Below are 12352 nucleotides of genomic sequence, written 5' to 3'. Positions count from 1 at the left end.
CAGTACTATTTTTTAACTGATTTATCCTGGAAATTTAGGACTTAAACAGTCAAAGACACAATAATATCTACATTAATTTAGGTGACTTTTACAATCTGCCATTGTGCAGACAGCAGAAACCAACTTCAGACTAAATAAATTTGCTGATCTTCTTGCCATTCAGTTGCCCATGAAACCACTCTGTAAATTCAGAAGAATTTTTACATTTTCCTTGTGACTTTCTCATTAGATTGTCAGTAAGTTAGCATGAAGGTGTTTATTTCAGGGGTATGTGTACATCCTGCATTATGTCTCTGTTTGAGGTGATGGTGATCACTAAATTCCTGCTTCAGCTCAGATAACAGCAAATTGCCCTGCAGAAGTGAATGGCTGGCATGGGACTGACCAATATGAAATCTGTGCTATTGGTGTTAGTATTTTTGGATTTTTGTTTGTCTGCTTGTTTTTTAGCTATTTTTTTCAAAGCAGTGATTCCCAAAAGCCAGAGAATCTTGGGGGCTTAGGTTCAGCAAACTGGCAGGTTCCAGACTGGTTCCAGTGTGATGGGAGGCTCCTGGCAGAGAAACTTCTGTGCACACTTGAACCCTCCCTGAAGTCAACAATGCTCCACAGGGGCTGGGGGTGCCATGGCCTCCTTGCATCCCCAGACCATGTGTCCCAAAGTTATGCTTGGGAGGTCTGAAGAAATCTCATGCTAGATCTGCATGTTGCAGCCTGTGCTGTGAATCCATCTATTTTTAACTTTTCTCCACTCTCAGCCCCTCATTTTCAACCCAAATGAAAACCCACTCCTCCTGTGCAAGCCACTTGATCACTCTGCTGCCCCTGCAAGCCGCAGCCTCCGCATTCTCTCAGACCTGTGTTCCTGATGGACACAGTGTGTAAGATTGGCTGTTAGATTTATAGACTGCTCTTAACTGAAAAATGACTTCTAGCTGTTCTGTTGAATCACCTGCTGCTACAGGCTTGTGCTAAAGGCTTGTTTATTTCTGTATTGTTTTTTTAAGGTACTTTGTATTTGTCTTGTTAGAGGGTTTATTTAATCTGACAGTACCTTTGTTAACTATGCAGCTATGATGAATTCCCATCAGTTTGTAAATTGAAGTGTGGTATCCACGTGCCTTTCTGGAAGTGGGCTGCTGCGCAAGGTGAACAGTGACTTGTCAAAAGGATCATTAGCATAATTGCCCAAGAGAAGAAAGGCAAAGAAAAAAAGTGAACTTTCTTAGAGGCTTTACTTTTTCAACAGGCTGCAAATACAATTAGGTACCTGATGAGAGAGATTTCCCAGGTGACTGCCCTGAATATGTGGGGCACCTGAGACTGACTGCGTTTGTGTGAGCTCTTCAGCCACAAGTTAGCACGGACTAAAAATATATTTTCCTTTCAGAGTCTTAGACCTGAAATAAATCAGCTGCTACAGAAGCTCTATCTTTTTCGATATTCTATTATTTTAAAAGAGCTAGAACTGGATACTTACCTCAAGGAGCTTTGTGGTGGCAATAGCCCAGACTGTAACAGGCTGACTTGAGATACTCTTGCTTTCTGGTAGCCTCTTTTCCTGGTTCCCCACCTCTTTCTTCATCTCTTACCTGCTGCGGTCGCTCATGCGAGTCCCAAGGCAACGCATTAAAATTGCTCTGCGGCTCTGGATCCCCGTTCTAGTGTTACGGATAGTTGTTGCCGAGGCACGGAGTCAAGTGGGTGGCCTGAGTGTATTCAGTTTGGCAAGTACAGCTTCAGTGCTTCTTTTACTGTTCGTTGTGCCCTTACAGTGTGCATAAATGTCTGTGCTTGAGGGGAAAAAAAAAAAAGACCTGTGTGTGGCTGGCTTGTGAGAATTATCATTGTGAGAATGATGTAAAGCTCCAGTCATATGCTTCCTATAAAAATATTAATTGTGGTGGTTTAATTTACTATTTAACATCCTGTTTTGAGTAGTGCTTTAAACAAGGAAGTGCTTTGTTACTGTTCTTTTAAGGCTGTCCTCTTTTTCTTTCAAAACGGCTTTCGTAAAACCCCACCTTCATGGTTGTATACTTCACTTCTGGTTTTGGTATTTTTTGCTTGGGATATGTTGGCTTCTGGGAGAGATTCGTGTGAGTGAAATGCACTGTTCCTGTGGCATGCAGAGGTGTGCCCAACAGCAGTCAAATGGGCAGCTATTTGTAGTGAAGGATCTGGGAAGGGAAAGTCAAGAGTGAAAAGGTCCAGGGAACTTTTTACAGCAAGATAAATATTAGTAATTTTGCAGGTTTTTAACTTGTGAGTGGGGATAGGGAAATATCATGGAAAGTGAAAGCACTGATCTCCTGGAATGTGGAAGTTTCTGTCCTTCATCTTCTGAAAAAGTTGTGAATTCAAATTTATTTCACCTTTCTCCTATTTATATAATGCAAGTATTTTGTGAGGGACTAAGTAAATATTATTGTGTCTCAATGGCTCCATGGCTTCTTGAAACCTATTAACATTGGTAAATTTGAAGTGAACTATTGAACACTGATTTATTTGCAAACCTGCTGTCATACTCAAAGGGGGAAGAAGGGGAGAAAGTCTGTTTCAGAGGCTTACTAGCAAACTACACAGCCTCTGAGAACAGGCATTTCTTTCACTTTCCATGAGCCATGAGCTAGTTCTTTTTATTGCTCTGCCAAGCTAGTTAGATCGATGTCATCGCTGAAATTGCAGTCTGTATTCTGATATAAATCTCAGTAAAATACGATCCTAGATCCAGGGGACGATTCGTCCCCATGCCATTATCATCCTCCCGAACACCAGTGGCATGGAGCTCCTGCTCACCTACGAAGATGAAGGCATCTACATTGATATATATGGGCACTTCACAAAGGAGACTGTTCTACAGTGGGGAGAAATGCCAGCATCTGTAGGTATGTAATGAAAAATAGCTCTCTATTAAATATGAGGTTCTGCTGCATGAAGCCCGACTTCTTTATGAGGTTTGTATCTATGTGAAAATGGTTGTATGGCACATAAAGCAGCTTCTGAGCAAACCAGATGTGTAAAAGAGTAAACAGATTTATGGGTGTTTGTGTTAACACAGCCAATGACTGCAGTAGGGGCTTCCCATTTGGACACAGTCTGTATTCTTGTCACACTGTTTATTGCATCACACATTGACTACACAGACAGACTTCACTGACAATGCAGCTTACCACCAGTTTCCACAGGGAGAATTATGTGAATTACAGGGAGGAAAAAGTGTTTTGGTTTTTCATAGCTGACAGCATTTTATGTAGAAATTCACAGCTACTGAGGGGTCAGTTACTGAAGAGATCTGTAACTGCTGTCAAATGGCCCCTTCATTTTAGCACTTAAAATTCACAGGGCTGCCAGCCCAGGGTATTTGTTGTGATAGATTCTTAATCTCCTCATGCCTGCAGTTGGCTGTGTAGGAGGAGATTCTGGTTGTACTGGAGCCAGGACAGCTGTTTGTTTCACCTTTCCCATTGGGCTTCAGGCTAACTGTATGGGGAAAATGAAGAACAACACAGGCAGGTTTTTGGGTTTGTTAATTTCTGTCTCACTCCTGTTCTTTATTTTTAAACAAACATACCAACAAAACAAGCCCAAGACAATTAGACTGCACAGAAGCCTGTTATTAGCTTGGAGGAAACTGGATACCACAGTGGAAAATCAAGGATGTTCACCTTTTTCCTTTCACTTCTATCTGAGTAGTTTTAGGGAAAGCCCATCTTTGGGATGTGGTACAAACCAAATCTGACTTCTGATTGAAGAAGTTAAAATTACTAAAAATTAACCTAATCTATAAATACACAACTCAAACTTCAGATAAGGGCTTCTGTTAACTGTTATTTTAATAATTTTACCACTAACTCCTATTAATTTTCTTAATCCTTTTATATCCATGGCTGCAGACAAAAACATTATGAGAGAAGTGTGAATAACTGTTATTTGAATGGCCCAGCTTAGGGGCAACTTGACAGTTTCTTAAAAGATCCTGTTTTCCTGGTATTTCTATACCCATTTCAAACCTCCTGAAATCTGTATGAGCATATCTCAATTTTCACTCTCTGTTGCAGAGATAGAAGGGTCTTGTGTTACCCTCAGGGTGCTCTCTAGTAATCCTTTGCTCATTTCTTGATTTCTTTAAACAAGTACTTTAAAAGATAAGTTTGTAGTTGGTGAGAGTATTTTGATACAAAAAATTTAAAAGTTTGTATTACAATTGATGGATTTAGGGCAGAGAGTCTAAATATATCTTACTCATAGTCTTAAACTGGGACCTCTGTGACCAATCTGTTAATAAGAAATCGGAGAAAGGAAGCTCAAATCCCATGGGAAATTAAAAAAATGTAGAAGTATTCTATGTTTAATCTGAAAGATGTACACATATGTAGGGCTAAATATAAATACAGCCGTATATTTTCTATAAAACAGGTTTTTAAAAGGCATTAAGAAACATCAGGTTAATAAGATTTGGGAGCACTCTTTCCCTTTTGTGTGGGTAATGAATTATTTACAGTATGTAGCCATAAAGGGTTGACACAAATCTGGATATTCCCAGAGGAACTAGTAAAAGTCTTTGTTTCCTTTTCCCTCACATTTTAGAAGCAAGAAGACTATTCTGTAGAGAAATAGACAGTCTTACCAAAAGGTGTTTAAATTACTGCCTCAATGCTCTACAACCTATCATCTAGAAGCATAGGATATTTTTATCTAAAGCTGCAGTGGAAAGTGGACTCAAAGTAACTATTCCCAAGGTGCTCGTGGTATGAGCTATCGTTCCAAAATAAGACAACTTTGAGTATCTGCTCTCAGTTCATCTCACATGAAACACCTCTGAGAGCTCCCACATGGGAGGATTATCATGACTCAGTACTGACCTTTGAATTCATAGCCTACTATCCTTCAAATTAATCTCCATGTATAGATAGGTCCTTATTACTGGACAACTGTGCAAATGGTGTAATGAGGCCATTTTGTTTGCATGCTGTTTCACAGAAGAAATTTGGGAAAGAATTTTTTGATTCTGCTACAAAACTGTGATTTTATGCTATTGTACTTAAACCTGCCATTGTCAGTTGACTAGTTCTGGGTGTATTGGCCAGACAGCAGAGCATTGGGGCTGAACTTGGTGTATCTGGTTTATTCTGTTCCTGTTTTGAATACTGCCTGGAGGTCAGATCTTTTCAGAACACAGCAGAAGTGCTCAGCAGATGACCTAGAGGTTGCAGCAGAGACTAATGAAGTGGTTAGTGTGAGCTGCAAGGAAGGTATCAAATTGAAATCTGCCAAAGGCACAGATACAGACACAGCATAGTGGCAGCTGGAGTGTAAATTTCATATGGTGGAAAAGATCAGGAGACTTATTAGTTCTTTGTTGCTAGACCTATATGACCTGTACTAAACAGTGTAGCCACAGAATAGTTTCATGCTGTTTGTATATGTACACCTGCCTTGCTTCCCACCCCCAGAACCACAGGGTGCCTCTGTCTCTGTTGTGTTCAAAAGTGAAGTTTGAAAAGGTTAATGTGATGTCAGTTGGTACAAAAAATAACAAAAGTTTGAGTCTTTATCATTTTGATGTTCTTCACGTCATGTGTGATCTGGGCTTACTTTTCAGACACTGTAGACTGCATGGGTGCTGCCCTGGGCTCATCCTGCTGCTGCTGCACTGTTCAGAAATGTTAATGACACTTTCTTCACAGCCTGCAGCAATGGTGCCCTCTTGTACAGCCTGAAGCATAAAGAAAAGATTTTAAAATATATTAATTTCCTGTGTTTGAGTTTTAGAAAATACTTCTTCTCTTTTGCCACTCACCCTTGGTTGCTCACTGCTGCTTTGCTTTTAAAACAGGTTGATTTCTTCCTCTTTTCTCATGACTGGAATACTGGGAAATAATTATCTTGCTCTCAGCACTAGTGGCAGGGAAGCCTTCAGTGTGCACAAAGAATAACTGAAAGTCTTCTGTACAGATTTAGGGGAAATTTATAGACTCTGAGGAAGCTAAAATCACAACACTGTAACCAAACCATATGTGTTTCCAAGGAGGTATGATTTTCATACATTTGTTCTAACAACAATTATACAGCAATGATTCCAAGTTAATATTAAATCAACCCTGCTAGAAGTAATTTACAGTCATGTGAGCATATTGCCTTTATTTTCTGCTGTCCTTCCCAAGCAGGATTGCAGGCTTTTGTTTCTGGTATCAGTCTGTACTGAAAGTTCAATTCTTAGACAAAACTCTAAATCAACACAGAAGGTTTTAAGAAGCAGACCTTGCTCACACTAATTATGTAGGGCAGATATACACTGTCCAATGAAGCTAAAACCCAGTCCAGTGCACACATTCCCTCTACATCATTTTAGAGCATCAGAATTCTCAGCCTAATGAAATAACAGTTGATAGCTGAGCAAGAAGAACAATTTGTGAGCATTGACTACCAATAGAGCATAGCTAATGGGATTTTACCTTGGAAGCCCATACAAATACCAGTCAGAGGGCTTTCACTGAAACTGTGCCTAATTTGAAATATGTGGTCTTAGCTCCTTCATCACTATTCCAATTATTTATTGCCAGATTTAAAGGGAGCATTGCAGTAAGTTTCCACAGTGCTAGAATATCTTCTTTTGGTTTTGGAAATATTGCACATAACCAGTGATGGGAAGACACCAAATAAATCATGCCATGGTCTCAGATTCTGAAGTATTTAGGTTTCAGCCTAAGCTGAACTCCATAGTAAATATAAACCCAGCTTCCTAATAGGAACAGAGTACAGTGGGTACAGAGAAGACAGTCAAGACTTTTCTTGAATATGAACAGTTAAAGCATGAGAGGCAAAAATGGGCACAAGTTGCACCAAGATACTAGGAAGAAATGTTCAGCCTTGAAAGTAGTGATGCATTGCAGCAGGGTCTTGGAAGGGTTGTGAAATATCCATCAAACCATATCTGTACAAGGTCCTGAGTAACTTATCTATTTTGGCCCCACTTTGGGTCCAGCGGTTACACAAAATTCCCTTCAGAGTTTTCCTCCAAGCTTTTGTGAGTATAAGATATACAGTAGTAGTTAAGATTTATGTCTAGAGTTCAAAATAAGTCTGAGAGAACAAACTGAAATTTAGTTACTATTCCTAAGGCTTTTTTTGTGTAAACTTAAAATACAAATAATTCAGAATATATTGTTATCAAAGAGAAATGCATAACATAAATGAGGCAAGAATCAGTCTTTCAGCTGTTAAATAGTGCCTTTTTTTTAAATTTTTTTTCTTTTTTTCTTCTTCTAGCTTACCTTCAGTCCAATCAGGTCATGGGCTGGGGAGAAAAAGCAATTGAACTACGCTCTGTGGAAACAGGAAATCTGGAAGGAGTATTTATGCACAAGAAAGCACAGAAACTAAAATTTCTGTGTGAAAGAAATGACAAGGTACAGAGATGACTACAGTGTGGTGATGTAGCAAGAATGAGTAATAGCTGACTGTGACAAACCAGTTAATTTTGGTAACTTTATTATTGGTTATCTCCTGCCTTGGTATAACTTCTCTGTTCAAAGCCAGTGTAGTCACTGGTCCCACAAAGCACCCATTATGGATATTCATTAGGGATGTTGCACACATTCCCACCAGCAGCTGTTAGAACTCTCTATTCCACCCAGCCTTCACCGCTATCAGTGATAACAAATACAGGCATTGTGAACTGCACTGCACCACAGGTGTAGTGGGGAGGGTTAGTGAGTGAGCCCAAAAAATTCCCAGCTGCAGGACTGCCTGTCCTGGGCTACTGAAATTACAGGCAGTTCAGAGCAGTCATCATGGGGGAAAAAATCCCCCAGTGTCCTTAACTGCAGATACCAGGGTATGGATAATCAGGTATGATTTCTTGCATATAGCAGTTTTGGTAGATGTTCTCTGAAATTAGTCACACTGTCATATTTAGAAAACTGAAGCCCTAAAACCTTAGATTAATTATTTTTAAATGTTCTCCTATGTCTTTTCAAATAGGGAAAGAAATACATTTTAAAAATGGAGTTGAACCACAAGTACAGTTTCACTTTAAAAAGTTTATCATGGGATTAAAATTCAATTGTGACATATGTATATCCTTGTATTTGGTAGTGTGGCATTCTATCACCTTTCTTATATGAGTAAAAATGTTTTCATAAATATAAACTGACAGTAGCATCTTATTTTTTTCCTTCTTTTTTTCCCCTTTCAAGGTGTTCTTTGCATCTGTACAGTCAGGAGGCAGCAGTCAAATATACTTTATGACTCTTGGTCAAAATGTACTATTCAACTGGTAAAGCACATCAAAATGAAGAAAATGAAAAATTCCCTGTAGGTAGCAGTGTAAAATTCTCAGAGGTAATACACACAAATTTGCACTTCTTACCTACAAAAATGTTGTCATTATTGACTTACTAAAATTCATATTCTTTCAGTCTGGAAAGAATTTCATTTTCCTGTTGAAGTACTGCAAACATGTTTAGTTTGTCTTTCAAAGTATGTTGCAAACAAAGATTGTATAAGGAGACTTTAGTGAAGAATGTAGCCAATAGAAGAAGCTCCTGTACTCTGAAAAATGGACAGTTTTGCTTTCACAGGTGATGTAATGTTGGTATCTTGAACTGAAGTCACTTTTTATGGACAGTGACAGCTGTAGGTAGATAAAAAACCACAGTTGGAATCTATTTTGAATTGAGATTGGGCTCCTTTTGCAGTTTAAGCAAGCTGTTACTGTCACCAAGATGAACTTGAAGGACTCGTCCAAGCCTTACAGCAGAGAAGGAGTAAGGGTTTGTGGTGGGTCCCAGCGCAGACCAGAAGGCTTGAGGGATCCTCCCTCCTTGGACCTTGAGGGATCATCCCCTGTGCTGGGTGGACAGGTGTGTTTCAGTACAGAGTTGTAAAAATAGTTAATTCTGAATATGTGCCCCAGCTGGGAGATTTTTACAAATGGAGTGGGGGGCAGACTGCATTTTTCTCAGGGCTGGATGCCTGAGCCCATAGACACAGTTACTGTAGGATGTATTTGTAAAAACGGTTTAAATAGTCAGTCAAAATCATAGATGCATAAAGCATTATGAAACAGAACCTGTAACTTTCATTCACAGCTGGGACCCACACTCATATAAATTGATTTAAAGGCACTACCCATGTATATAAAGAAAGGCACAAGAGCAGGCACTTTCTATTTTTCCTTCTTGCTCTTTCACATCAAGTCTTTATGTATTTGTATGTAAATATAATCTTTCCACAATGGATATTAAGATGAACAAATGTATTCTTAATATAGTTATGAAACTATCCAAAGAGTTAATCTATTATAAATAGAAAATATAAATAATTCCAGGTGCTTTCTATGCTAATTACATCTAAATAAAGCTGCGTCTTCTAGTGTTATTGGTGCCAGTGTTTCTGCATAAACTCTGTTCTCAGGGGCTTACAAGTTGGCCATAAAACTATAGAGATATAATATATATATATATATATATATACACACTATATATAATCATATACTATGATTCAGTTGTAGGGTTTAATGTAATCCTCATGTAGCTGATTTTTGGATGTGCTTTGAAAACGTAGAGCATCAAATGTAATACAAAAGAGTTCATTCCAGACATGATACAGTAGGGATAATGCTGTGGGCAAAAGTGAAATCACTAGTTCCAGTGCTTGAAAATAGGTGTTTTTACTTGAAATACTTGATACTGAAAGGTGCAGGAAAAGTGTGTTGGAGTATCTGTTCGCCTACCTCAAGGATGATGATTCTGTGTTGACTAGGAGGCAGAAGCAGGGTTGTTGGAAGTGGCAGCTGTGCTGTCCAGTACTAGGTGTCAGTCCAGGTGCTGGCAGTGATGCTGTGACTGACAGGTGCTCAGAACTGCTGTCCCTGTGAATGTCAGCAGGGAATCAAACTAGGGGCTAATCACCCTTCCCCTTGTTCCCTGTGCTGGCTCCTCCCCGCTGCAGGCAGGCCAGAGGTGCCTGCACTGTTGCTGTTACGTTTTCTGCTATATGGAGGACTGCACTTTCCAAAGTTATTAACCTAGCACTTTTCACAGGCACTAGCTTATCTCAAAATGTATAGTGTTTTTTAATGAAGAATTTTCCTTTTAAATGTTTAACTAACAGAAGAATAAGCCTAAAACCATACTAAAAAAATACAGTTAAATATTCAAAGTGGTTCTTAATGTATGTGAGTCATTAGCTTGTGTGCAGACTTGAAACCTGAATGGAAACTGCTTGAGCAGAGCTGTGTGACAACAGGAGCTCTGTCTGGTGGTAGCGATGTTCATGCCTGTTGCCAGGGCCAGGGCTGGGGCCGATGAGCAAAGCCTGGCTTGGCTCTCTGTGCTGCTGAACACTTGGGCTCGTTGCACTGGACTCATAGAACAAACAAATAACAGGAAAAAAAATTAAAAAGCCACCAATAAAACAAAACAAGTCCAAATCTATGAGAGAACCAGAGAACAAAATTACAAGTTGCAGACAATCAATTTATAAGACACTTAGCTGCTTTTGACTTGAAAGTCTAAGAGACTGTGAAGGAAGAAGAGCTTTGATTTTGCACACACTAGGTGTGCAAAACTTGCAAAGCTGCTCGTGCTGTAAGTAATCAGTGATCCAGGCTGCCCTGTAATATTTTGAAAGTGTGCTTTCAGCAGCCTCTGCATTACAGAGGATGCATGGGATCTTTCCCTCCCCTGTTCTGGTGTCAGTAGGTAGGAGGCTGATATTTGCCTGATGCTAGTGACTAGTTGAAAAGAATTTAGCAAAGAACAGTGGGAATTTATAACAACTCATATAGACAGATTAAAGAAGCAAATGTGATCAAGCTTAAGTTTACTGTAGCAGAAAATTACAACAATGACAATACATTGACACACAGTGAAGAAGTTTAACTCCATGCCAAAAGGGGAAAAAAAACCCAAACAACCCCAAGTTCAAGAGAGGGAATATGCACTATTACATTGGAATTGTAATTCTTTGGTTCCCTCTATTAGCTTTCTTCTTTCTAGCTCCAATTCGAGGCAGTGACTTGGATTTTCATCTTCTATTCACTATTAAAAAAAAAACATTAAAAACTTTCCATGTGTTATTATGGAAAGAATGAGGCACTTAGAGGGGAATGCTTTTGAAGGATTTAGAAGTTGTATTGCAAATAGCAACAGCAACTGGATGCAACAAGGAGAAACCTGTGGCATTGTCCCTCTATCAAGAGATAGTCAGAATGGTTGAAGATGAGAAAGAGCCCAGAGATGTTGAGAGGAGTAACAGAAGAAAGGGGAAGTGACTGAAGAGGAGGGAAAAGCTGAAGAAAAGAAACATGAGTAGCCAAAGGTAAGGGAGTGGATGTCTGGCACAGCATATTGCTATAGGAGGAATACAAAAGGTTAAAAGATGTTAAGGAAAAGAAAGCAGCCAAAGAAATGGAAAGGTATCTGGAGCGACTGGGGTACACTGAATGAGGAAGTATTTTGAGTAACTCTTCAACTCAAAGCAAAAGTACAAAGGCCAGAAGAAAAAAATCCAGTAACCAAGGTTATCCAGACATAACTAACTGTGCAAAATATATATCAAATTTGTAGTTTCATTTTGTGAGGTGTTTCACGAGCTCTACCCTTTCACTAACTTTTAAAACCAAGGACTAAACTGCTTAATGTGTTTTTCTAGTGATGTCACTTTGACATGAAAAAATTCTACAGGGGCAGAATGTTAAGGATCCATGTCATTAACCCTTTGGTACATGCAGTCTCCTAATGACAGGTGGTGCTCATAATGTTGCATTTGCTACACAAGATTGTGCTAATGCTGCAGCAATGTGGAACTGTGTCTATGTGCCTGCTTTCATTTGAGGCGTGGTGAACTCTCTTTTGCAGCCTGAACCTTGGCACATGACTTCAAAACCTGGGAACCATGCAAGTTATGTACTGTACACTATGTATTGTTCTCTAATGTTTGGATTGTACAACTGAAAAAGTAATAAAAATACTCTGAAAAATCAAAACTAGTATCATGCTTGCAATGATTCTGTTATATTGACATCTGGCTGTTGTAAAAATCGTAGAAACCTTTGTTATTGTTTTCCAAATCCAGTCACCATCCTTAGGGAAACATTCATATCTGCCTGTAGGGACAAAACAAATATATATCCTTGTGTGGATAAAGATGTCCAAGTGACAGTGTGAGAGTTCAGACTGGACAGAGTGCTCCTGAGGCTGTGCTGTGCATGCTGCTAATGAACCTCACTGGATTTCTGTGTGTCTGCCCTTCTCTTTACACAAACACCCAGTAGGATGAGGGCAGTGGAACTACAGCAAAGTACAAAGTACACAAGCTACAAAGACGTAGCTTGTGTCATTGA

General features: G+C 39.3%; 1 protein-coding gene and 1 long non-coding RNA gene across 8 annotated transcripts in view; one reads left to right on the top strand and one right to left on the bottom strand.

Moving 5' to 3' along the window:
- Positions 1–11995, top strand: part of NRK (Nik related kinase) — a 100916-nt gene extending 88921 nt beyond the window's left edge. For all 6 annotated transcript variants that reach the window (XM_068204760.1, XM_068204759.1, XM_068204762.1 and 3 more), the window contains 3 exons: positions 2729–2888; positions 7273–7412; positions 8202–11995. In XM_068204760.1, the coding sequence (XP_068060861.1) occupies positions 2729–2888; positions 7273–7412; positions 8202–8285 (384 nt within the window). In that variant the 3' untranslated portion in view covers positions 8286–11995. The remainder of the gene's footprint in view (positions 1–2728; positions 2889–7272; positions 7413–8201) is intronic.
- On the bottom strand, positions 1138–7401 carry LOC137482470 (uncharacterized). 2 transcript variants are annotated; one of them, XR_011004083.1, is made up of 3 exons: positions 7278–7401; positions 5804–5980; positions 1138–1793 (listed from the first exon to the last, which is right to left on the bottom strand). It is a non-coding gene; the product is annotated as an uncharacterized lncRNA (long non-coding RNA). The 2 variants fall into 2 exon arrangements; XR_011004082.1 differs by lacking the exon at positions 1138–1793 and adding an exon at positions 2219–5707.
- Positions 11996–12352: the final 357 nt, after the last annotated feature.

The sequence above is a fragment of the Anomalospiza imberbis genome, chromosome 14, assembly GCF_031753505.1.
Source record: "Anomalospiza imberbis isolate Cuckoo-Finch-1a 21T00152 chromosome 14, ASM3175350v1, whole genome shotgun sequence".
Lineage (NCBI taxonomy): Eukaryota > Metazoa > Chordata > Aves > Passeriformes > Viduidae > Anomalospiza > Anomalospiza imberbis.
The sequence above is the reverse complement of the archived record's forward strand: the minus strand, read 5'-3'. Positions and strand labels throughout refer to the sequence as shown.